This window comes from Rhipicephalus sanguineus, chromosome 3 (genome assembly GCF_013339695.2).
Source record: "Rhipicephalus sanguineus isolate Rsan-2018 chromosome 3, BIME_Rsan_1.4, whole genome shotgun sequence".
Lineage (NCBI taxonomy): Eukaryota > Metazoa > Arthropoda > Arachnida > Ixodida > Ixodidae > Rhipicephalus > Rhipicephalus sanguineus.
The window spans coordinates 89,091,803-89,119,536 of NC_051178.1; the positions used below are offsets into that span (position 1 = coordinate 89,091,803).

General features: G+C 49.0%; 1 protein-coding gene across 1 annotated transcript; it reads left to right on the forward strand.

Annotated features, from left to right (window-relative positions):
• The first annotated feature begins 498 nt into the window (after positions 1-498).
• On the forward strand, positions 499-26,227 carry LOC125757846 (kelch-like protein 10). The gene is made up of 4 exons (XM_049414053.1): positions 499-755; positions 15,580-15,870; positions 21,122-21,440; positions 25,949-26,227. The coding sequence occupies exons 1-4, from the start codon at positions 499-501 to the stop codon at positions 26,225-26,227; spliced, it is 1,146 nt and encodes a 381-aa protein (XP_049270010.1).
• The last annotated feature ends 1,507 nt before the right edge of the window (positions 26,228-27,734 follow it).

Consider the following 27,734-nt stretch of genomic DNA (forward strand, 5'->3'; position numbering starts at 1 on the left):
TTTTTCGGTCATCGTATATATTTATTTGTGTATGTGACCCCATCCCGCCCAACACCACCGAACATTTCAATAAAATTTTCAGTCACTCACCGACTTCAAACAGGTCGCCCGCTTCTTTGTCGATTACCCGTTGTGGGTAAGTACCACGGTTCGAGAATGATCATAATTGTCAACGCAAGGAGGGATAAACTATTATCGGTAGAGGCGACAGCGTGACAGGAAATGTACTCGTGAATTGCGCAGTTTCGTTACTCTTCGTCATGATTTACTCGCATGATTGCCTGCTTCATCGCCCACATCGTCATCATAATCATCAGCGAAGAGCAAGAAGAAGAGGAAGTGGCGGCCGTGGTGAATCTAATTTTTTAAAACATTCATTCCTAAACTTATTCGTATTGTAAAACAATTTAATTTCTAAAATAAGGTACCGCCTGTTTCATGGCCGATCCCCCGTGGTGGGTTGCGCCAAGTAACTGAGGACCAACCAACCAACCAACCATGCGACAGGTCGTCAGCATCAGTGCACAACTGCTGTTCGGCTGGGACGACGCCAGGCCAGGATTGTCGGGGGCGGCGGCGTGGTCAGTCAACATGGCGGGTAGCTGCGGTGATGGGCCCGACGAAATGCTCAGTCAGGACACTCGGGATGCACTGTGGAACATGCGCGGGGCCCGCATGCTCTGCGACGGTCTCCTCAAGACCTCGGATGGCTCCGTGCACAGAGTCGTCATGGCCAGCTGCAGCGAGTACTTCAGGTGAGCTTCTAATAAATGCTGCCCTGTCCCTTACGCCGATGTCACTCTTTCTAAAGGGAGCCTATCGATGAACAATCCTGATCACTGGTAGGATTTCGTCCATTAGATTTTCTGATTATGACCAGTGGCATTTACTGTTCAACGCTAAGCTGTTAACCTTCTTGTCAACCATTTATTCTATAGCACGTACTTCCCCATGCAGATGTAAGAGATGCGAGGGGTTTACAATGTGTATGATGACCGCTGCTCCGAGGCTCCTAGCTCGCTGGCCAACGAATACCCTGTAGTTTGTTGCAGCAAGTTGTAGATGTTGATATCCTGGCTCCTCCAAAAATCGAATCGGAACTCTTGATACGATGAAAGTTGTAAAACACCGCCTTAGTTTTAGTCTCACGTCAGATATTTATCGACTGGTTTACTTATTAGCGGAGGGGGGGGGGGGGTAGGGAGGGGGTGTGTGACTTGAACGTTGCGAGCGATGGCGAAAGAAAGAGAACTGCCCTTGCAGTGCCTGTTGTGGGGTCTCGAAAGATAGCCCCTCTTGGAGCACACGGGCACATTCATTCATTATTAGACATTCATTATTAGCTGTTAGATAAGGACGAGCTCGCTAGCTTAACATTACAAATAACTACATTGCAATGCCAAGTAACTCAACAGAATACCAACATAACAAAAATAGCCTAATACACACAATTTACCGCGAGTGCGGCGTCGCCGACGTTCGACCCACCACGTGGTTCCGCAAGACCGAACCGCGAGAAAGTCCCAACGGACCTCCCGCGAGAGACGACGGTTGACCAGCACGCCAAGCCTGTCCCATGATTTCGCGCAACCTCGCTCCTATCAGGCGGCACCGCTGGCGTCTCCTCGGGAGCACAGAAGCTATTCTCGCTCGGCGGAGATTAAGCTAAACATGCCAACTAATCCGCGCAGGCGTGATGAGGCGAAAGCGACATTACAGGGGCTGCGAACACCCTCACACACTAGGGCCCCCTAACCTTCGGGAACTAAAAATGCTCATGAGACGATGCTCCCCTGTCTTTTCACGTGCTTCGCGGAAACCACATGCCATATTTGCTTCCTAGGCCCGCTTCCTTTCAAAACAACTGATTTTCAGAGCATGCAAGACACTTTACTTTAGGGAGGTCTGTTGTTGAGTTGAATGCGCTCTGCTACTGCTGCAATTCGCAATGATCCATGACCGTAAAGTTAGTCTGGACAATAAAGAGGAGAGGGTTTAGAGATTCCTGCAGCTTACTATAAGGAGGAACGACAACAATGTTGCGCCAACAAGACCAAGTTTTCAATATTTTGGCAAGAGGCACAATCGAAAGCCGAAGGCGAAAAAAATCCTAATAAATGCGGCTGCCTTTATGCATCCAGCCTGTCACGGGAGGAGTTATGCGACGCCCTCTCATCCCCTGAAATAAAGGCTATGGAATTGAAACTGACACCGTACTTTGCGTCGACGGTACACTTTGCGTCGTCCGCGTTGTTCGCGTGAGAGCGACAATACTCTGGCCGGCATGGCAGTGCGGGCGCCCTTAACCCTTACCGCTGCGTGTTTCGTGTGGCTCACAGCTTCCTACTTTTGAAACCCTCCTCACTTCTCCATGTTCCCAGATGATATTTATCATCGGGGAACATGGCGTAAGTACACTAAACGCATTTATTGACCACTGTAACAAATTTCACTCTAGTATTAAATTCACCATGCCCCATTCTTCCAGTGAAATTAACATCCTAGACAAGACGGTATCTATTGAAGCAGGAAAATTAAAGACGACGCTTTACAGAAAACTATCAGACAGCCAGCAATGCCTAGATTACACTAGTCATCACCCGCAACACTGCAAACAGGAGACATTTGTAGGACAGGCGAGGCGTATAAGAAGGATCTGTAGCGACGACAGCGACTAGGAATTACCCGCAATATGCTCTGAACAAGGTCTACAACGAAGCATGTCAACTAGATAGGAAATCATCACCAGCACAAAGGGCCCCCGTAGCACAGCCCAACCAGTCGCCAGCATTTATAACCAAATACTCAAATGCGCTACCAAACATATATAATATCCTCCGTAAGTATTACCCAATACTGGCAAGCAACGAGCGCTTTTGAAGCGTTTCCCGCAGTACCAAAGGTCGTGTATCGCCGCAATAGGAATTTTAAGGACATGTTAGTGCATGCAAAGGTAAACCCTCATTCTACTGCCCACATAACACATTGTTCTCGTCCAAGATGTAAGACTTGTAAACACCTCCCAAATGACGTTATAGTTAAAATCACCGGAAGTGATTACGTCCATTATATAAAATCTAGTTTTACCTGCGCCTGTTAAAACGTTATCTACATGATCGCATTGATGGTATGCGTTTAACGTTGAGGCAGTAACGCGTTTATTAGAAGATTGCAGCAGCTGAAGCGATCAGCGGTCCAAGCCGAGCAAGCGCGAGCACCAACAACAACCGTCTTCGTCTTCTTCTTTCGCTGGCGTTCTTGTCTGCGCCCTACCATGTTACAAATCACTCCCCCGCGGAAAAGGAGCCATCCTGGCGACCTAAGGAACAGGTACAACTGGTGGGTCATAGTGCGGCTTCAGTCGATCGACGTGAACAGTCTCGCGGCCGCGACGACGGCGGTCCGTAGATGATTGAACAGGCTCAATAATATAGTTGACTGGGGATGTTTGACGTAGGACGCGGTAGGGACCTTCGTACTTAGGCAGTAGCTTTGTGGAAAGGCCAGGAGCAGAGGAGGGAACGCGAAGCCACACCAACGTTCCAGGCGAATATGACGGAGTAGGCAGGTTTACGTCGTGACGGTCCTTCTGGCGCGCTTGGTCTTGGGCGGTTAAAGAACGCGCGAGTTGTCTGCATTCCTCGGCATAATTGGCGACTTCAGATAAAGTCGTGGATTCTGAAGCGTCCGGGCGGTACAGAAGAATGGTATCCATAAACGAGGAAGGTTCACGGCCGTAAAGAAGGAAGAATGGAGAGAATCCTGTCGTAGACTGAGTGGCGCTATTGTAGGCGTACGTAACAAAGGGTAGTATGCGGTCCCAGTTGGTGTGGTCAGCGGACACGTACATGGACAGCATGTCGCCCAGTGTGCGGTTAAAGCGCTCAGTCATTCCGTTGGTTTGGGGATGGTACGCGCTGGTTGTCCGATGCACAACGTTGCATTCACGAAGGAGGGCTTGCACGGCTTCAGAAAGGAACGTACGTCCGCGGTCGCTGAGTAGCTCGCGAGGTGCGCCGTGGCGAAGAACGAGTTTTTGAAGAATGAATAAGCCGACTTCACGTGATGTGGCCTCTGGCAGCGCTGCAGTTTCAGCATAGCGGGTCAGGTGATCAATAGCGACAATCACCCAGCGGTTCCCGTCAGGTGTGTAGGGAAGGGGGCCATACAGGTCTATGCCGATGCGATCAAAGGGCCGGGAGGGACAAGGCAACGGCTGTAGTGGTCCAGTGACTGTGTGCGCTGGGCTCTTCCGGCGTTGACACTTGGAGCACGAGCGTACGTACTGTCGGACAAAGCGGTACATTCCACGCCAGTAGTACCGCAGCCGGAGGCGTGCATACGTTTTTATTACGCCGGCGTGGCCGCACTGGGGATCCGCGTGAAAGGAGGCGCAGATATCGGCCCGTAGCTGGCGAGGAATCACCAGCAGCCATTTGCGGCCCTCAGATAGGTAGTTGCGGCGGTACAGGAGCCCGTCGCGTACGGTGAAATGTCGAGCTGTGCGTCGCAGCGAACGAGTGGCGGTAGGTGGTGATGGCCGAGACAGGAACTCCATGATAGAGACTATCCAAGGGTCCTGGCGCTGCTCAGATGGCATGTCAGCGTATGTAAGTGACGCAGAATCATAGCTGGAAACAGACGCAGTTCCGTATTCATGGGGAAGAGGAGAGCGGGAAAGAGCGTCGGCATCTGAATGTCGGCGGCCTGACCTGTAGACGACACGGATGTCGTAGTCTTGGAGACGTAACGCCCAACGAGCTAGACGACCAGATGGGTCTTTGAGTGACGATAACCAGCAGAGGGCGTGGTGATCAGTCACAACATCAAATGGGCGGCCATACACGTAAGGTCGAAATTTCGTGATTGCCCACACGATGGCTAGACATTCCTTTTCTGTGACCGAATAATTCTCTTCAGCTCTGGTGAGAGTGCGGCTGGCGTAAGAAACGACGTACTCGTCGAAGCCAGACTTGCGTTGAGCAAGAATAGCGCCAAGGCCGACTCCACTGGCATCCGTGTGGATTTCGGTAGGGGCATCTGGGTCAAAGTGACGAAGAATCGGTGGTGATGTCAGTAGATGACGTAATTCCGCGAATGCGTCGTCGCAAGCGGAAGACCATGCTGTGACACCTTGGCTGTCAGCAAGTAGGCGTGTTAAAGGAGCCATTATGGAGGCGAAATTACGGACGAATCGCCGAAAATACGAGCATAGGCCTATGAAGCTCCGGAGTTCTTTCAGTGTTGACGGCTTGGGAAACTCGGCGACGGCGCGGAGCTTCGCGGGGTCGGGTAGAACACCGTCCTTGCTGACAACATGCCCCAAGATGGTGAGCTTCCGGGCGGCAAAATGGCACTTTTTCAAATTCAGTTGGAGCCCAGCATGTGTGAGGCATTCTAGGACACTTGCGAGGCGCAGAATATGGGTATCGAAGTCCTTTGAAAAAACGACGACGTCGTCCAGATAGCAAAGGCACGTCTGCCACTTGAGACCTCGAAGTGTGTTGTCCATAAGACGCTCGAAAGTGGCAGGGGCGTTGCAAAGGCCGAACGGCATCACGTTAAACTCGTACAAGCCGTCGGGAGTCACGAACGCAGTTTTGGGGCGATCAGCTTCATCCATAGGTACCTGCCAGTAACCCGATCGAAGATCCAGTGATGAAAAGAACTCTGCCCCTTGCAAACAGTCGAGAGCGTCGTCGATTCTGGGGAGCGGATAAACATCTTTGCGCGTGATCTTGTTAAGGCGCCTATAATCAACACAGAATCGGATGCTACCGTCCTTCTTTTTAACGAGCACCACAGGGGAGGCCCAAGGGCTGTGGGACGGCTGTATGACGCCACGATTAAGCATATCGGTCACCTGGTCGTCAATAACTCGGCGTTCAGCGTGAGAGACCCGGTATGGACGCTGGCGCAGGGGTGCATGGGTGCCGGTGTCAATATGATGAACGATTGCAGATGTTCGGCCCAAAGTGGGTTGCTTGTAGTCGAAAGACGTCCGAAAGCGGTCGAGGAGCTTCAAAAGTTGGGTCCGTTGAGCAACAGGAAGTTCCGAATCAATTGATGGAAGGAAGACGTCCAGGGAGGATGCGTCGGACGTGGTATCGGAATTGACACTGTCGACCTGGAGGCTTGTCGTGCGATCGGGCATTTGACTGGCGCAAACAAAATCAATGTCCTCAAGTCGGCCTATACATTCTCCGCGAAATAATGTGGCGGGGACCGAAAGCAGGTTCGTCACATAAATGGTTGCGCAAGAGTCGACGATCGTGAGAAGAGCAAAGGGAAGAATGAAGTTCTTGCGAGAGGCAAAGTCTGCTGATGGCGTGAACATGGCGCTAGAGAAGGGAGCATAGTCGCAGGAGATCGGCACAAGAACAGAAGACAAAGGTGGGATGTCCGTGTCCGCGGCGACGAGGACACGAGAAAAAGAAGGCTTGCAAGAATCGACTTCGGCGATCGCTGATAATTCTAGCTCGGCATGGGCACAGTCAACAACGGCATGGTGTGTGGAAAGGAAGTCCCAGCCTAATATGACGTCGTGCGAGCACTGCGAAAAGACAACGAATTCGACCACATAGAGAACGTCCTGAATGAGTAGCCGAGCCGTGCACGTCATAGAAGGCTTTACGTGATCCGCGGTTGCCGTGCGCAGGGAGACGCCAGAAAGCGGAATAGTAATTTTTTTAACTTGCGGCACATTGCTTCACTCAATACAGATACAGCAGCTCCAGTATCGACTAATGCTTGCACGGCAACACCATCAACGCACACAGAAATTTCGTTGGCAGGTAGAGAACGAGGCCTTGTAGAGTTCGACAGCGGCGCAGTTCTTGCCTCCGGAACTGCGATGGTCAGTTTTCCGTTTGGGCGGGTGGTGGTCGACGAACCATAGGTGAAAGCGAACGTCGCCGCGGGGAAGGCGATCGACGTGGGTTGAAGGCGCGGCGGTTCGATGAAAAGGTGGCTGAAGTAGCGTGTGGAGGCATTGACTGTGGTGGCTCTGGGCGGACGTAGCTGTAGCTGTCCTCGATGGTACCTGGACGAGGGACGCGCCGGCGACAGAACCGTTCAACATGGCCGGGTAGACAACAGTAGTAGCAGATTGGCCGGTTATCCGATGTGCGCCAAGGGTTATTGGAAGGCGTTGCAGGACAGCGATAAAGAGGAACGTGCGGGCCTGCCGGCGCCCGCGTTGCGTAAAATGCGTTTGTTTGTGTAGCAGTGTCCGCGATGGGCGGCAGCGCATGTGGCTGCCTTCTCGCGACGTCAGCGTAGGTGAGGGGCGCGGATACAGGCGGTGGCTGGTACGTGGGTGGTAGTGCCTCGGAGACTTGCTCTTCGATGGTTTGTCGCAGCGATGAAGTGAGCCCATGAGTATTGCCTGGGAGAAAGGGCGCAAGAGACAATTGGCGAGCCACTTCCTCTCGGATAAACTGCTGAATCTGCTGTGTCAGGACCGCCGGGTCCGAAGATATTGCGCCAACGGTCGCTGCTGACGTGCTGGTCATGTCCGAACTAGGACGTCGCGTGGAAATGCGCTGCTTTCGCAACTCATCGTAGCTCTGGCAGTGCTGAATGACGTCTGCGACTGTTTCAGGGTTTTTCGCCACAAGCATGTGGAACGCATCGTCCTCAATGCCCTTCAAGATGTGCTTGACTTTATCGGCTTCGGACATGACAGGGTTGAAGCGGCGGCAGAGGCCTACGACGTCCTCAATATACGAAGTGAAGCACTCGCCAGCCAGTTGGGCGCGATCACGCAAGCGCTGTTCTGCGCGGAGCTTGCGCACGGTTGGTCGGCCGAATACGTCCGCGAAGGTCGTTTTGAAAGAGGCCCAGTTGGAAATCTCAGCCTCGTGGTTGTTCAACCAGAGTTCCGCTACTCCTCTCAGGTAGAAGTGGACGCGGCCAAGTTTGTCGTTGTCATCCCACCTGTTGTTGACACTCACTCGTTCATAAGAAGAGAGCCAGTCCTCGACGTCTTGCTCATCAGTACCGCTGAAAATGACGGGGTCCCGCTCTCTTGGAACACCGGGACAGCGGGCAGCTTGGGGTGTGGTAGCATCGTTCGGCATTGTTGAAGGAGAAAGTAGAGTCCGGCTGCGGAGTTCCAGGATGGAGAACAGAGCCAGCACCTCCACCACTTGATGGTATGCGTTTAACGTTGAGGCAGTAACGCGTTTATTAGAAGATTGCAGCAGCTGAAGCGATCAGCGGTCCAAGCCGAGCAAGCGCGAGCACCAACAACAACCGTCTTCGTCTTCTTCTTTCGCTGGCGTTCTTGTCTGCGCCCTACCATGTTACAGCATGTTCATATTGTCAAACACGGTACATTGGCGAAACGGGACAACCTGCTAGTGTTAGATTAAACGGGCATCGCGCGGACACGGCGAAGAAGTTACCCAAAGCAGTGGCACAGCATTTTAATGTAGCAGGTCACATCTTCGAAGATCTCAAACTTTACATACTTCAGTCAAACTTCCTGTCTCCAAGGGACAGAAAATATACAGAGTCATACCTTATTCACAAGTTCAATACACTCCAGCCAGCAGGTATTAACGTTTGCTAAGGGGGCTCTTGAATCGATTCGGTACGGTGCTTACACAACGGAACCCAACGAGAGTTAAGCCCTTCTTCTAAGAATTTCGAACCTGCTATTGTTGAAATGCTACGGGCTTCCACTGACAATCATTCAGCGAAACGTATAGCTTCTCCCCTCTCCCCCCCGCTTTTTTTCTTTTTTTTCCGCCTTCCTTAAGACTCGCACAGTTCGTCACGGCGGCCACTCCCCCCCCCCCCCCCACGTCCCCCACTCTGGGGATGGCACGAAGCATATACACACGATAGCTAAGGAAATCAGTTCCAGCCTTGAAGAAGACAATTCCACTAGCACCCTAGCACCCACCCCCTGTTTACGGATTTTTTCATTACAGTTGACTATGTGATGCAATTGCCAATAATGGTTGCGCTCTATCTCACAATATGCCTGCAGGTATTTTCCGTGGAAATCGTTTTACTTCTTTTTCGAAGATGAAGCAATAATTGCTTGGCGGGTGAGAGTCTACTGGTCTGCGAGAGACGCAGGCAGCTCAACAACTGAGGGCACGCCTATTGCTGAAATGGCGAAACCCTCTCCCCGTTTGTTTTGGAAAGCTTCCCTAGGGTGAAGGCTCACTAGTTACAGCTCTAACCGAACATGATATACCCTGTCGCTAGTAACGTCTACACCATTCAATCACAAAAAGAAATCAAGTTGCTGATGCTGTACATTAATGTGATCTCCTGCCACAGCGGCAAAGGGCTGTAACAATTAGGACTCAAATGCGCGCGCGGATATCTCCTTGTAGAGCTAACTTATACACCATTTTCCGGACGCGCTGAAGCGCCGCCATCTTGGACTGATAACGTTGCAGCTTAGTATCCGTACCAAATAAACAAACGTTCTACGGTGAACTAGCACCCACGAAAACGCTTGGGCCGGTACACTCAGCGTTTTAGGAGCATGATCATTTCATATTACGACGTAGAAAGCCGGCAAAACAATCGCTTATCAGCCCAAGATGGCGGCGCCCATGAATCGAAAGCTCGCGTCATTTGACACGTATTGTATGAGCGGGGGGCACTTTTGTTTCCACGCCAGTTTCTAGTCGACCTCAGACGCACTAAAGACTTTCACATGCGTGACGTTGCATAGCTACAGGTAACTTGCAAAAGCGAGAGCGTGCCTCTCGGTTTCATTATCTCGTTGAACCCACCTTGTTGAGCTGTTGATTTAGTCTATGAGGAAGCCTGCACACATTTTCAAATTCCTACCTCGCAGCTCACGCTGCGACGCTGTGCGGCATTTTGGCTGCGTTCGCAATAAGGCAGTATCGTTATAAGACATGCCTTATTGTTTCATTGGCATGTCATAAGAGAGGCAGTCGACATGATGGACAGTCAGCTAACTACGAAATGCCTTGCACGACATAGACTCCGACATTGTTCTGGACCACATCAATATTCGTTGCCTTTCGCTTCGCGATATATTTCGCGTGGCTGTATTGCATGCATTGAGTTTTTCTGCGCATGTCCACGTTTTTCGCGCTACGGCCGATAATTTTGAAAATACATCGCTTCCTAATGAGGTATGTCTAAAAATAGCATTTGCAATGTGTTACGTGACGACGCCTGTATGGTCTGTGTTTGGAAGGAAACCGGATTCTCTGAGAACAAATTCTTCCCGGCTTCATCAGCTGCGTCTCGGGTATGTAGCCGTTTAGGCACCGTGAACGGGCTATCGCTATAGAAATTGTGAGTAGCGTGATACCGCATGACATATGTAAGGACAATCGCGTTGCCGCGTGTAATTCTCACAGAAGGAACACCCCGATTCCGATGTTATTGTTTATGTTTGCCGTCGTGTTAATCGCGCAATCACAACATCCATTAGTGTGTACGCTAGTGAACCGTACTGGTCATCAGGATTCGCAGATCAACTGTCATGCGGAAAGTAAGGCCGAGGGGTCTGCATGAGTAATAAGGCTGCTACGGCGGCAAGTTGGTACGACGTCATTTTATAACTCGCTCTCAGGAATCGATCAAGGCCAAGAGAAGAAGAGACTCGGACACCGGGCGACTGCGTGTGTCTTTTGTTCCCTGGGTCTCGGTCAATTCCTGGAAGACCGTTATGAGATGAAATGTGCAACACCTGCTGCAATCAGTATTCATACAGCGCACGTACCCTCGCAGAGCGCCCCTTGGACAATGCCTATTGCATAATACTTACAGCAGGCGTTTTTTAATAGACCTCAACGTTTGCGAAAGGAAGCCTTGAATTATTTTTTGCGTACTGTTAGGTACGTACGAGAGTACTGATTTTAATTTGCTATTCGAAAGAGGTACCGCACGGAACCTGCAGGAGATATGGTTATGCAGGATAATCGAAACAGGAGACCTACTCTGCAATACAAGATGTTCTGCATTGATAAACATACTAGCGGTATCTACGCGTAGGCGGAAGTCAGGGTATTATCTATGCGGTCGCAGCAGCATTTTTGGCGAGGGCCTGCATGTGGCGCAATCTAGTTACATAAGCGCCCCCACCTTTGCTGTCTCATTACGGGTAGAAATGGCGATGTAGTCATAAAATACGAATGCGCTATTCACGTAGCCTATATATTCTACGTAGTTCAAGCTTTAAATTTTACTGTGCACTTATACGTTTGGCAAAGGCCGTAAAATAAAGAAAAATAGTGCCGTAAAATAAAAAAGTTCTGCCCCGCACTATTGTTGTTTGAGTATTCTAATTTCAAGCGCACAATATTTTACATTGCGTAGCAACATGACCCATTTTTATATTAACCTCAGGGCAGACACCTATAACGAAGTTCAGTGGCTCGCCCTACAGTTTTGCACAAGACTACCAACATAAGCGTCCACTGATAAGCGTAGCACGGCCGCTTGACGAAAAAAAACGCACAGTTTTTCATCCAGCGGCCGTGGTCGTAGGCTTCACATGTATTTCTTGATTCCCCTATGCGACGACCGATGATCATAGGCAGGAACATGTAATGGCTCTGAGGATAAGCTACACGTTATGTGAATGTTTCCGAGCCAATGAAATTTTTCTTCAGGAGCCTTTGCGATGATTTTCTCGGTACTATAAAATACACCACATTATAGAAGCGCAACTATTGTCGTTCTCCTTTGTTCGTGCCTTCAAATCGCGAAGCTGCATACCAACACATATCTCGCTTCGATGGCACAATACTTGGCGTTTATTTTCGTCACTTATGGTTTCATGTACACGCATGCCACGTTTTACATAGCATTTCAGTAACTTTGTCGACTCTTGTAGTACAAATGCTGCAGGTTTAGACATTTCCGCACGTGTAATCCATGAAAATTATTCTGATTGGTGCATAGGCTTCCCAAGCAACGCTTAGCGGCGCTGCTGCTCTTGACAGGCAGCGCCATCTCTGGCAGAAAAAGAGAAACTGGGGTGTTAGCAGCGCGCGTTTTCCCTTCTCTCCACCGCGTTGCCGCTCGCTTTGCACGTGCAGAGCTCTCGCGGTGCACTTGCGCCGCCTCACAATGTACCGCTTGCAGTGCGGCTTCAAAAGGATTTTCAAGCTTGACTGGCACTTCCGAAAAGCGAACTTGACAAAATGAGAAAGGCTCGTCAATCACGTTAACGGTGAAGAGCAGACGATCGACAACAACGACGCCCAACTCAAAGCGAAATGCATTTCCCAAGTCGCGATTACACCGTGTAGGACGTATACCTCGAGGAAAGTCTCATTCTGTCATGTTAAAGATGAATAATAGTCCACATGCACTCCGAAATGAAGCCGTACACGCTATCGATGTTCTGCGGCGTGGACTACGAATCATATGATTGTTGTTTTGATATGGCATGCTTACAGTAGCAGCCGTGTACTTTCGTGAACAAACGTTTGCGGCGTGCGCAAAAAAGATTATACGTCCATGGCACTGCTTCCTGAGAAGGTTAGAGTCAAGTCCTCCGTGCCGCTGGAGAATCACCCGCCGATTAAGACGCGAGGCAGCTAGCTGAGCTTTAACCACTGTGGAGAAAGATGAACTGCTCGCCTCGTTTTTTCGGCTCTCGCGTCATGCTTACAGTCTCTTTTTATGATATCGACTTGACAGGCGTATAAAACCTGCTGCGTGAACGCGGCTAGAATATCGCACAAAGTCAGAAGGTGGTTACTTCAAGGTTGCAATTGCAAAGCATGTATTAAGTGCCAGTTATATTTAGCGGCTTAAATATATATCACCCTAATAAAGTGACAAAAACAAAGCAAACCTGCAGAACGATGTCAAAGCTTGCTGCAAATGCACAGACGTCCGTTCCGGCGTGATAAAGCAGCCTTCCCGACGCGTGAAATGCAGGCGCCGAACTTCAGAAAATGTGCCGAGTTCAGTTGAATTCAACCAACTGCGCAACGCTAACGGTATAACGAGAGTGTGAACGTTCAACAACGACGGGTAGGTCTCATGAGCACGGGGAACCAAAACACAAAGTTTTTTCACGTACAGCCGTAACTGGAATTTCACAATGCGACAAGACAGCGAGTAATCATTACTGTAGTCGCTGCGTGCATGCGCCGCGTTACTTACCGATTCAGGTAGTCGAAAGAAACGAAAGCGATGAACTCAGACAGCCAAAAACAGAAGGCGAGACAGCGCTGTCAGCTATCCACGCTTGCCGCCTTTATTTCTCGTGCGACACGCCCGAGAAACGATTCCGTTTAACGCGTGAATCGCGTGCCTTGGTGTTGTCTGCACTGTTGTGGCTGGCCGCTAAACCGCAATACTTCGGACCACGCTTGCGCTTCCGCGGGGTCGCTTCTGCCATCGCGGAAATTCGCAGCTTCGCACAGCAAGCCTCTCGGTTCAACGTACCCAGCTGACGCCCCCCCCCAGTTACTCGCACCGAGAGAAGAACGCGTGCGAACGTGCGCTACCGCTACCGTGAAAGGGGCTGAGTCGGCCGCGCAGAAGGTTCAGAGCTTGCCGACAGAGCCGCAGCACGGCTGGCGCGGCGCTGTCGTCGCGCCGCAAACTTGAGCTTGGGTTCCCTTTATGTCAAGTGGAATCGGCTGCAGTGAATGCGGATTTTGAGCTGTATTTAAGAACAAAACGTTCTTCTTTTTGAGAACATTCTAAAAAAATGCGAAGTGACTGTCAAGTGAGAATGCGTACTTCGTTCAACATAGTTGTGGCTATGCTTGGGTACGTTAGTAATGAATAAGTGCGTTTAATAGACAAGAACCTTGGAGGATGCTTGAGCTTAGCCTTGAAGAGTAGAACGCGATAGCGTAATCAAATGCTAGCCTGGCTTTGATTCTCGGTGCATGCCTCACCAGGCCGTAAGGTAACGAAAGACTGTGCTCGTAACATTGGCCGTTTCAAACTATCCTACAATGCCTACTGCAAGTACAGTTGTCAAGTTCCCACAATGCCATAATTCTTCTTGCGAATCGGCGAAGGGCCAACTACGCGTCCGTAAGGCAACACGCGAATCTATGCTTCCGCTCACTTTGTGGATGCTTTTGCTGATGATTATGATTAAAGATGTCTGAGCGCTTTGTAATGGGGGGGCCTTTAAAAGGCCCTCTCATTGCGCAATTCACGTGTTTTGACGCCTGGCGCAATTCTACCGCTTCTGCCACGCAATAGTATATGCATTAAGCACTACATGGCATTCAGTGTTTTTTCCTGAAGAAGTTAACAGTAATAGCGTAGCTCTGTGGTAGAACATCAGCTTGCCACGCAGATGGCCTGGCTTCCATTCTCACTCGGACCTCAGGTTTTTTATTATTTATTTTATTTGCATCTTTGTCAATTTTTCCGTCACGGACAAGATGGTTTTTCGCTCACAGCCAACGACACCGACGCCGACACAAACGCCGACGAAGGAATTTTTGCGAAACGACCACTTCAACGCTGTAGCGTTAAAACACTGAAACCATGCAGGGGCGAAAACGGAACGTAACATACACTCAGAGAAGCGCTTCTGAGGTGTGTGTGTGCGTGCGTGTATGTGTGCACGTGTATGTGTACATGTGTGTGAGTGTGTGTGGTGCATGATAGCACCCATGTCGTTGTTCCTTCTTTCTCACGTCGTCCTCACTTTTCTTTAGTGGTTTAACACGTCATACAGGGTTATTCCGACATTTCCAAAGCCTGAAGGTGACGGTCGTTGGTCTGAGAATGCCGCGCTAGTTTATAGCTTCGGCACTAATGTTACGGAGCGAAGCTAAACCGACAAAAATAAACACAAAAGCGACATGGTCAAGCTCTACGATAGGTCATTTTGTAGCGTTAGCTACACTGGCCTAGCCGAGCCAGTTTCGCGTGTATCCTTAAGAGCCGTGCTGCGCATGCGCGAGGATCAGTGATGTCACCCACCGGAGCCGGAAACTCCCACGCAGCGCGGCGCCACCGCGCGCGACTCGCCGCCGCCAGTCTGAGCTTTCCGGAGGAGTGACGTCGTAGCCTTGGCAGATGTACTGGCGCCGTCGCGCGCGCAGCTATTCGCCTTCGCTGTGCAGTCGCCGTCTGACACTGCGCTGGAGCCGCTTGATAGCGCCTATGACTAGCGTTTGCCAGTGTGGTATAGCGATGGAGAAGAGAGCGCAAATGCTGCTCAACGGCGCAGAAGGAGCGGAGAAGCTTAACACATCGGATCCCGAAGTAGTTGCCTGGCAAAATATATACATGCGCCACATAATACGTATACCGTGTGTGTGTCGTTGGAGCAGCAGTAAGCATGATAATCAAGATAATCCTAGATAATCAGGAAAGCTAAGAATAATTAGCTGAAACTTTGCGAGCGCTACGTTATCCTGGCATAGCCGAGCTAAGCCAATGCAACATTTTTATCTTCGCGCAAACCTGTTACAGAAAAATGTCTACCGACTGGCGCGTGAGCGAAATCTCTGGCTAATATGAAAGTTGGCATGCCACTGTGTAGACGAGGTTGTAGACATAAATATCTTAGCGCATAGGTAAGCGATGCCGGCGAACGTTATTGTAAGCGCCCTTCAAAAAGACAACACTTTTCAGGGCACTTTTCGGGAGTCTCTTGAACAAGGTCCTACGCACGGAGGTCTTGGTGCCCGGTGTGTCCAAAGCGACTATGGCTATCATCGTGAAGTTCGCCTACAAGCAGGTCACGTGGGTGGGCTGCGACAACGTGGAGAACCTGCTGGAGGCTGCCGACTACCTCTGCATCATGGGCATGGCCAAGGACTGCTGCGATTCCCTCCTCTCCATCATGGCCCCTGAGAGCTGCATCTCCATTCAGAACGTGACCAAGTTGTACAACTGCTTCGACCTCACATCCCAGGCGTACAAGTGAGTGGGAAGGCTATGCATAACCAACAGAAAACTTTTATTGCGCAATTATATGGACAGTCTCGTCTGGTTTTTGTCGTCGCCGTCGGCGCCGTCATGCTGCGTATACGTATAAGTATATATATATATACATATATATATATATATATATATATATATATATATATATATATATATATATATATATATATATATATATATATATATATATATATATATTCGTCCACTTTTCTTTCCTCACATTTACCTTACATTTACTACTAAAAACATCCCCTATACTTTCCTTGCCATTATTGTCTGTTAGTTCTCATTAATATTGTGTATAACAAAGAAAACGAGCCCTTGAAATTAACACTTCTTTCCTGTATTCATAGCGAGGGTCTCGTTCTGGCAGACTTGATGCTTTCAGGTAGTATGCGAGGGATTATTGGTCAGCTGCCAGCTCGTACAAGTTCACCTGCTACGTGACGCCAACAGGCAGAAAAAGAGTGTTCCAAACTCGCCGTCATGGCTACTGGCGGCGCTGACTGACGCTCCCACGTTTAAATGTACATATATACCCTATAAAGTGGACGGGGGGATGGCCACCGCGGTAGCTCAGTTGGTGGAGCATCGGACGCGTTATTCGAAGGTCGCAGGTTCGGTCCCTGCCCGCGGCAAGCTATCTTTTCGTCCACTTTTCTTTCTTCACATTTACCTTACATTTACTACTAAAAACATCCCCTATACTTTCCTTGGCATTATTGTCTGTTAGTTCTCATTAATATTGTGTATAACAAAGAAAACGAGCCCTTGAAATTAACACTTCTTTCCTGTATTCATAGCGAGGGCCTCGTTCTGGCAGACTTGATGCTTTCAGGTAGTATGCGAGGGATTATTGGTCAGCTGCCAGCTCGTACAAGTTCACCAGCTACGTGACGCCAACAGGCAGAAAAAGGGTGTTCCACACTCGCCGTCATGGCTACTGGCGGCGCTGACTGACGCTCCCACGTTTAAATGTACATATATACCCTATAAAGTGGACGGGGGGATGGCCGCCGCGGTAGCTCAGTTGGTAGAGCATCGGACGCGTTATTCGAAGGTCGCAGGTTCGGTCTCTGCCCGCGGCAAGCTATCTTTTCGTCCACTTTTCTTTCTTCGCATTTACCTTACATTTACTACTAAAAACATCCCCTATACTTTCCTTGGCATTACTGTCTGTTAGTTCTCATTAATATTGTGTATAACAAAGAAAACGAGCCCTTGAAATTAACACTTCTTTCCTGTATATATATATATATATATATATATATATATATATATATATATATATATATATAAAGTCCCAAAGAAAAATAATTCCGAAAAAAATTTCCGAAGCGCGGAATCGAACCAGCACTTTCTCGATCCGCAGCGCGTGGCCGTAACCACGATGCCACAAAGCGCAGATCGTCCGGGCGGTTAACGGCGAGTGTTATATACACACCCTTTACCGCAGTACTCGAAGACGGTAGCGCTTATAAGCGTTGCTTAATTACCAGCGAGATTGCGCTAGGAGCGCAACGTGCGCACTTAAAGGCGTCGGCCAGATCGCCCCGCTTCTGCGAACGCCGTTTCTCTTCGCCCTACATGGCGTGGTCGCATTCGTGCGCTTATCCGAGGAAAGAAGGAGGCGGGCGGGGGGGAGGGGTGGAGCGGGGGGTTGTCTGTCTTGTGCTTTCCCCGGGATGTCCGCGCTGAAGTCACAGAGCGTACGAAGGTCACGTCGCTCGCTGCAGCGGCCGCGTTTGCGAAAGGAGCGCGCTGTTCAAACCGAAATAAGTAACAACTGTGACAGTAGGTTCGCCCTCCTCCTGTGTGTACCTGATCGTTCGTTTCGTGCGTCCTGCTTTATGTGTGAGCATTGTGCTTCAAGTCTCGAGCTGTGACGCATGATTGTTCGAGGTCGTCCTGTGCGTGTTCTTTTCGTGCGTCCTTTGTGCTTGAGCGACGCGCTGGAAATTTCAAGCTGGCATCCGTTGCTCGCGTTACATTCGAATTTGTTGCTATCGCATTCATTGCTTCGCCGCTGCGGCGAAACTGGCTTTTTTGCTGGACATGTACAGTCGCGCTCAATATGACTTGCAACGCGGGAGCGCCTGGCCTCACGAGTTTAAGGCTTGCGCATTCCTTCCACTAGTCCTTGTTTCCATAACTAAACGCTGTTCTCGCACTTAGGGATGATTCTTAATAAGAAAACATCGTTTACTTGCTGAAACGAAGACAAGTTGAAGACATGCGCAATTATTGAACTCATGAGGCCACGTGCTCCCGTGTTGCAAGTCATATTGAGCGTGATCGTACATCATGGCATGGAGCTTCATAATGACGCACTGAAATCTAGCTCCAGTGTCTATGGGAGCTGCACCGCACGGTGCTTCAGCCAGCAAGGGAATGATGGTTAACACACGGATTTCCCTAAGCTTCGTTATTTACCCTCCATGTGGCTTTTCGTTACTTAAGAGATCAGCATTCCCACATCATAGGAATCCCTCTGTCATAGGGATCGGTATAACACGAAAGTGAAACTTGTCGTCACAGAAGTAGTTGATTGTTTATAGTACATTGGTGTATCAGAGCTTGCATAATGCCTATTGTTGTTTGGCAGATGTAGCACCGCCTGATGTGGGCGTACACACGTTGACACCTAGTGGCACAACTCCGCACCGACGACTAACGTCCATGATCATGATTTAACCCTTCCGGTAGCTGAAATTCTTAACATATACGTGGACACCGTGTACGGTGAATCCCGTGCAAACGTATGGCATCAACAAACACATAATGAACACTGATACTCGGTGTGCACTCCTCCAAAGCGTCGTGAAACGCGAAGAGAAACGCTACGCGCGTTGTGCCTTCCCTCTAGCCTGGCAGTTACTTCTCACAGGGCGAGCGGGGAACCACATGATCTCATATGGCATGACCTTACTCAAAATGAAGTGGTCAATACTGGCCTAAAAGAAGGCTGGGAATGCTCAAAACCGGGTTAAAATAAACGAACAAGATCTATGCAATGTCGACTCATTCAACTGTCCATATCAGGAGGTCCGTATAGTAGCATTTTGCTCAGCCTTGAATTTAAGCCCAGTATTGACTCAAGAAGCAATAGTCATGGATACACGTTGTCTGATTGCACGTATACGTGTAGATTAGATGTAGTGTAGAACAGTCGGATTGACACGCGACATAATCTTTTAGTGTAACCATTGTTAACCACTGCTTGCGATAACCGCGTCATATAGATGAAAGTCTGGCTGCTAGAGGTAATGTTCGCACTGATTTAAACGTTCCAGTAAAGAACTACGTCTATATGACACGAGCAGTGGACACTGGAAATGAATGTACGTGAATACAGAAGCCCTACATTTTCGCTTTTCAATCGTCGAATACGGTGATACACAGTACCTCATGAGAGGCGGGATAACGCACCACTATTCCGTCCAGTTTCTGTTCCAATGTCATTGAAGTCAAATTTGAATAACCGCCAAAGTAAGCGTGCCTGGGAACCGGCAATATTTCCCGAAGAACCCTATCGAACGCTCCTTCCTTTTACCGTGCAACTTCTCTCTTTATCTGCCCTGTTGCCATGACTCGACAAAAAAGCACAAGTGGAGAGTGTTTAGTTTGGCTAAGCTGTCATAACGGAAGCAGGGAAATGTGGTTCTGCCTGTGTATCAGTCAGTTTCACCTGCCCCTGCATTTGTCCTAACCTGGACATTGTGAAATTCCGCGATTGGTCAACTCTGATTGGCCCGGAGAACTGCAACGGCCTCTCTGATTGGCTTAAAATGCCGCCATTATGAAATTCGACAAGATGGCGCAATTTGACAGTGTCCAGGTTAGCACCAATCATGCGGCGGGTGTAATGATCGCTACAGCTTGCAACAAGGCGATCAAGAAAACACACCCTCAGCAAACACGAGCTTTCAGAGCGATGTCGTAAAACGTCTTGATAATAACGCTCAAAATATTCGTTATACAAATATAACTCCATATGTGCCAGCAGCTACGCGTAACCGCTGCCAAATGACATGGAGGCAGTCGTCTTATATTGCTTTCAGAGAGGGGGACACTCCGCCTATTCTGTAAATATTGATTTTGGGAGTGTCAACACGCTGTTTAATCCGCAGCGGTCATTTTCACGTGTTCTTTGTCGTTTCGTGACAGTGATTTACAGCGGAGCTAAAATTTCTTACCAATGGCAATTGACTTATGTCCAAGAAGATGCAGTATCAGAATTCTTTAACGTACTTTATTTTCTTCATTAATTCTCAGATTCTTTAACGTATTACGTAATTGTGCGTAAGCTGCATCAATGAAGCATTTTAACGGCTTCAGCTGCATCGCGCGACGCATAAGCGCTCTGGGCATAACATAATGATGGAGAACTAATGAGGAATGCAGAACTGTTCTACGCTGTTCTGCCTCAGATACACCCTTTCAACTAACCAATTATGTGTATACTGTCTGCCCCCCATAGATCTCATACGGCCACCTCAGGCAAGCCATGACATCGTAATAGTTAAATTTAGACGGAGTTTGAATAAATTTACATCTGTTCTTTCGTAGTAGCACGGGGCTCTTTGACCTTCTTAGCACCCGTAGGCTGAAGTGCCAATCTTAGAAAAGCAAAAAAAAACACAAACAAAACACGCTACCAAACCGCACGGAGCACACAGCCCAGTCACAGCTGAAGCTGAGCGGCGGCCTCTCTAAAGACCGTTGTAAAAACTCTTAAAGCGACTAGTACAAGTAAAGTTGCCCGGTACCCACTACATCATAGTCATGATCATTTTGCGAAGTATCGCTTCGACGCTGACTAAGCGGTATGAAGACATGGCGAACAAAGGTATGAACAGTCTACCAATATTCCTGTAAAGACAGCGCGCGCGACCACGCCCGGCCAATCGAAGTACGCAGTTGCTACCGAAGCCACGCAGCCCTCCCTCCAGAACCCCCCACACGACTTTCGCGCGATTGAAGACTGGCGGCGCGTTTGCCCTACGCTTGAGACTCAATCGTCGGCTAGCCTTGCAGGCTTTCACTCGCACATATAATATACGACGCGCAGGGCGACGTCGTCGCCATTGGAATTTATACGGAAAGTCACGGCGACGCCGACGGCAGAAATTGCGTATAATTGCTATCGCACTAGAACGTCCAATGTTATACCCTGTGAATATGGTGAGAGCCACATGGGCCTCATTCGTTGCTGCGGTTTCTTTCTCAGCTACCAGATGCAGCACTTCATCGAGGTGTCGAAGCGCAGCGAGGAACTGCTCGGCATCGATATGGACGAAGTGGAGGCCATCCTTTCGGACGGGAACCTGAACGTCATCAAGGAGGAGGTCGTGTGGAAAGCGATGGTGCGATGGATCGAGCACGACTCGGCCAATCGGCAGCAGCACATCGCGCGGCTGCTGCGCTACTTGCGTACGGGTCTTGTGGATACGAACTTTTTCGTCGAGAAGATCAAGTCGCACAAGTTCGCCTCGGACAACGAATCCTGCAGCTGCGCGCCGCTATCAATGATTGGAATGGGGAACAGTGTTAGGCAGCGCGTATCCAGTGGCGATGGCTTATTTGAGATACATGGCTGGCATTGACAAAGTGCTTGGAACCGTCGAGTGCGCTTCATAAAGTCATTGACAGTCGTATCGTAAAAGACCGGCCTAGTATTGGTCATGGGACGAGCCACTCCCTAGTGACGCTTAGAGTGCGTTCAGTCATTAATTTTTCTTACCACATTGCGCAACTGACTTTTCGCAGTGTATACATAAAACGACGTATGGGCTTCGAAATCGAAACGCTTAATACATGCTGAGCGCGCTTTAGGAAAACAAGTTAACAACTCCAGTGAACTTCACCGCGATGTTTACTTACAATCAAAGGAATGGCCATCGTTATTCTCATTATTTCTACTATTTGCTAGTGCAATAACTGCATGAGACTTTTCTGTTATCACTGTTAATACACTCGCAGATGTAGAGGGAGTACTGCTAGAGTAGAGCGACTGTATTACTCTCGCCAGAGTTCTTTAACTCCGTGGGGGAGTAGTGGAGAGTTAGCCGCGGAACTTACTCTTTCCTTGAAGGCAGAGTAAAAGAGACCGCGAACTCTCTGCTACTCATGTAGAGTTTCCAATGTACGGAACTCCCGCCCCGACGTGGCGTGAACAGAGTCGGGAACTCCCTCCTAAGCAGACTGAGTACAAACTAGCGCGAGCTTCCGGACGACGCCGCACTGCGATATATAACTGTCTCCTAACCATAATAATGCGAGCGTAGACGCCACATATGTCACTTTAATTGGCAATTTAATAAGATAGCTTTCAGCAATAACAAAAGAACAGTGTGTGTGATCGTCAACCTTTGGTCTCTGAAACGCCAACAGAGGCCTGGAACATAGGCAACTTCTTACTCATCGCCAACTTAGTTTACGACCCAAACTAATTGCCACTGGAATAAGGTAGACACTAAAGCAATATTGCAAAAAAAAAGAAAAAAAAAAGCCGTGAAAAAAAAAAAAGCAAACGTTTGCCAGGCGGGATCGAACCGGCTACCCTCACATTCTCAGCCGTGGTCTCTACCACTACGCCACGTTCCTTTTTTTTTTCTTTATTGCCTCACAAAGTATTTTCATACACTAATCGTAAACCAGGAAACAGAACAATGATACACCACCAGCTGTTAGCTGACTACATGTTAAAAGTTTGGCATGTGTAACCCACACTACGCCACGTTCCAACACAACACTCGTGCCGTAAAAAGACTAGTCAAGACAGAGCTCACCGCTCGGCTTCATCTTTACGGGTCGCATACTGAAGATAGACGCGATCTTCATTTCCAAATAAAATTCGCGCCTTCATAACGCGCAAACAGCTGCCGACCACGAATGACATTGAAAGCTTGTATTTTCTCGCGCAATCGACGACACACCAGTATAGCGGCCGTGTCAGTGTACTGATTTGCATCTCAATCGATAGGTGCAATGATATAGATAACCGATTGCCAAACACCAAATTGAACGTGCAAGTATGCCATTATATTAGTTCAGCAAGGCATACTCATTGACAAGTGTGTGTCAGCGAAGTGCCGGCAAGTGCGCCCGGCGGCTTTCGGTGGCTGCCGAGGTGCGTTTGCTGAAAGCGCGTCGCACCGATGTCTATCGCTTCTTGTACGGACACCGTACGCAAGAAAAAATGGTTCATACCGGTTAACCGATACTAAAGCTCTACTGCACACTCATTCTTACACGTCGGAATTGCATATCCTTAAACCCAGAAGCGCCGACAGCATGTACACACGGACTCGGCATGTGCGCTAGGCCTATCTTCGCTGGGAGTCGTACGGGTCATATTGAGTGCGGCCGATCTCGGCGCAAGTGGCTGGCGAAGGTTGAAGAATGCGCGTTTTAGCGGCGAAAGCTTTTCACTGTTACATTAAAATGCAACCTCGGACATGCGTGATTGTCGGCTTTCATGACAGATGAGATGTTTCTTAGTTTTTTGGAAGGGGAAACAATTTTTTTTTTCGAGAAGCTGTGGTTGGGTTGTTCACTGCCTCCCTTTCCGTTTAAATTTTTCACGATTTTCCATGAAACTGTCGGTAGTTAGACAGCACCTGTGTCGTGTACATTTGTCTTGTACTTTGTCTTGTTTGCACTCGCTGTAAGGAGCATTTTCCAACTCGCCCAATTAGCTTCCGCATTAAAAGAATGACATTTGTATTAATTCCCCGACAGCTCCTGTTCTATGTGATATTTTATCGTATCTTATTCACAACGAATATACGTCGTCCAGGTACTTGAGAAGACTACGGTTCTCAGCATCTTTAGATACGTCAATGGTTCTTCTATTTTTTCTACAAGCTAGTAATAACGTGACGCGCGAGCATGCGCTAGCCGAATCCTTGGACTTCTATCATGGTCGCGCGAAAGGTTTATCTTTTACGCGTGACACTCCTGCTGACCATCGGCTGCACTTTCTACACGTTAACCTGACGTCCACCACCAGATGAGGCTTGCTGGAGTTTTAAGCGAAACAAGAAAAAAGGCTTGGCACCGTACGAGCCGACCTATTCCAAAATGGTAAAACGTGCCATTGCTACGACGTGTCTTAATTTTATCTCAAAAATCCGTGCAATCACAAGATGCACGGATTTTTCACAAGATGCGCGGATGCACCGACGGAATCGTAAATTGCACTGTCCGCGTAGCGATGGGATCGGGGGTCTGCCCATAGGACCGGGGAGCAGCCAGGCCTCAGGGAGAATTCGAGTTCAGGAGCCGGAGTTGATAACAAGAACGTTTATTTTACATGACGTTTTGGTAGCGTGTAGAAGCCTCGTGGTGGCTTCTAGTAGCCTCTCCTAGCATCCTAGAGTAGCATCCTTGGAGCGTGCCGACGCTCGCGTTATGAAGCCTTGGCCTTCCCAGGATTCCCTGCTGGAGGAAACAATCAAGTACAGGACAGTCCAATCAAACACTTTGTCCTCATCTCCGCCCACTAAACGAAAAGTAAGCACCGCCTCCTTCGCACTCCAGGAAAAACAGAGGCGGTGCACCTGGACGACGGACCATGACTGGAAACGGGCTGCGTTGTCAGGTGTGCTGTCAGGTGCAGTCGTTCCTTGCCTCGATGCGTCGCCGGTGCAGGTGACGGCCAGCTGCCGGCCGGGTCACGAAGTCGCAGACACCGCATAGTGTGGGACAGGTGCCCGATGAAGAATCTCCGGCGCTCGGCTAATTGTTAGGTGCATCTCGCAGAAGCCTGAACATAGCAGTGCACAAGCGACTGCCTCCTCCGAGCAGCCTGGACTGCAAATAGTTCATCTTCAGGCCATAAAGCCGTCAAAGTCAGCCAAGCGTGTCCAAGGCGATTGACGAGGGGTCTTGACAGCTTTGAAGGGTCCAGGACACTACGGCCGGGTCGTCGCCGCATCTGGTGCGTTTCGGGGAACGTTGAGGGCGAAGAAAGCAGGGCAGATGCCGCCATACCATTCCAACGGCGCAGCGGCGCGAAGCCGTGAAGTCCGATCATAACAGTACTTTACCACATACTACTAAGGAAAAGTCTACATAGGCCAGACCAGATCCTGCAGAATTGATAGAACTAGGGGACACCTGCAGAATATAACGAAAAGAAGGCTTTCACTAATTTAATAAAACATTGTATTTATTGAGCTAGAATTGTGATGTCCAACTTGACGAGATAATGTAACAACTTGACGAGTATTGAAGCACCTGTATTACCAGAAGCTGTTTTAGGGGCGAAGCACCTTAGGGTCCGTGTTGGCTTGCATCATGCATCGTCGTCTCCTATCGGGACGGTTCATTTGCTTGAGCGCAAGAGAGAGCGCCACCGCCTCAGCGCTCGCCGTTTGGCGAGAGCGAACGTCGCGCGCTCACTATGGAAATGCTCTTTCTGTGGTGAACGCTGAACTACCTGCTCGCAAGGAACGAGAACGCGCCCTCGTCCGCGAGAGGCAACGCCGACACAGGCAGCGTCTGCTAGCGAGTTTCTTGATTGACAACACCGACTGCTCGCGCTGCGCAACCGTTCACTGGCGACCCCGTATATATAGGCAGTGGAACTTGACGTGCAATGTAGTGCCGGTGAGACATTAGAAATCAGGCACGCTGTGGCATGCTTACGTCTTAATGTTTACGTTCCGGCTCTACCTGTAACATACACCGTATTTAGTTGTGTACAATCCGCACCCTGAGCAACTATTCGGGGAAATTTTTAAAAATGATCGTGGCGTATGCGCGCAGGTAGCTTTTCTGCATAGCTATGTAGCACCGCCGTGAAGCCACCCTTGCACACCGGAAATCGAATTTGTTTCTACAGCGACAACATCAATTATTTTCTTTATTAAATGCGCTCGCGTTCTACTTTATTGTTGTTGCCGTGCGATTTTAGGGCGGTCGACGTACGTTCGAGTAGACTTACAATTGTGTAAATACGGCATTTCAGCATATGTCGGCAAGAAGATGGGCGTTTGAGCAAGCATCTTAACTGATTTTGTTTTTCGACTACTTGGTCTACTTTCATTAGATAATCGACAAGCTGGTCTTCGCCATCGGCAGCTTCAACGGCGAGAGCACGACTAACCTTGCCGAGTGCTACGACCCGACCACGGACCAGTGGTACGAGGCCACGGACATGAACGAATCAAGCTCGGCCCTCGCCGCCTGCGTCATTTCCTGCGTGGCCAACAACCGAGACTACGTCCACCAGCGCCGCGACAACCTGATGGAGGAGAAGCGCCAAAAGATGCTCGATATCCTCAAGCACCGAACACGTCACGTTAATCGCGACGACAAGAACGCGTAGGAACGAAGAGAAAGAAAAAAAATCACACCATCTCCCGCTAAAGGGGAGCATGAGGCGATGCGAAGCAGCGTTTCGGCATGTAGAGCCCGCGCTTCAGAGGGGGAGCGGAGAGGGGAGGGGAGAGAAGGAAATGGGAGAGGGGAGGGGAAAGGGGAGGTGGAGGGGAGTGGAAAGGGAGAGGAAGTGTGTGGAGAGGGCTTGCGCATGCGCTGTAAGGGTGGTCACGCAGCACACCCCCACCACCACCACCAGATTGAACTCTGCTATAAGATGCTTCACATCTAAAAAAAGAAAATTCAGCGAAGAACGGAGCGTTGAGGACCAATGCGCACAGTTCCCACCTTGTGGAAGTCACGAGTCAGCTCGATTGGTGCGATGACACTTAATAGTTGTACGCTGCTTTATAGCAACTTAATTCGTGAACCCCATTTCTGCGTTGAGGCGGAAACATGGACGCCAGTTCAAGATGGCGTTAATTTGTTTGCGGTGGTGTAAAGCACGCGAAATTAGTATTCACTTCAATTATATTTGACGAAACACAGGCGTCGTCTTCCGAAGGGATTTTTTTTACATAGAAATTGTGGCTTGTCAGTTCGCTGCATCCTTGAGCGGATTCTGAGAGTTGCTGTAAACACTATTATATAATTTGGTTAATTGAAAGTGTCTGTGACTCGCATCGTTAAGTAAGCCGCATGTATAAAAGTAGCTGGAACGTAAAGTCTCAAAATCTAAAATGTATGCCTCGAGTTTATGGGAAGAATTGTCAACAGGTTTAATTTTTTTAATTTTAACTATTTGGGATCGTACAAGAGATGCTCTAGGACAATTGAAATTAAGAATTTTGGTGAAGTAGGACAAAAAAAACGAATGTGACGTGCATAGCCAAATCATTGAGGTATGTAAATAGAAACGTGCGTTATGTTCGTTTTTTTCCCTAAAATTTTTAATGGCTTTTAATCACGGGCGTGCTTGCTACTCGCTAGACGGTTTCGGATAGTAGCATGGCTTGAAATCATTAATGGAAGAATTTTATTGCTCACCAGGAAGCTTACACAAGAACACTGAGTTTCACACAGAGTCGAAGAATAAACTTTGGGAGTTATCCAGAACATTTACCTGAGAACGTCACCATCTATCGTCTTGAACTCTGGCATATGCGATTAACCATAGGGCTGCACACCGTACGTGCTTATGTGGCACATAAACGGTGATCATGATGACAGCATTTGCCTTCGTTTTTAGTGGACCAGTGGTGAGTAGTGGGATTTACCCAATTTCAGTGGCACATACCCGTTTATGATGATGATAGTTTTTTGGTTCGTCGGACAAGGAACGCTTTGCTAAACAGCTTCGCTGGTAAATGATTGTGCGTGGGTAAGTCTCGCTGTCTACCGTGAAAATTTTCGAAACTTCGTATTACCATTCATTCTGGTTTTGCTACAGATATCTCCGTCTTGTAAAGAACAATTACATTATCAACAAAATGAGACTGACGTATTAATATGCC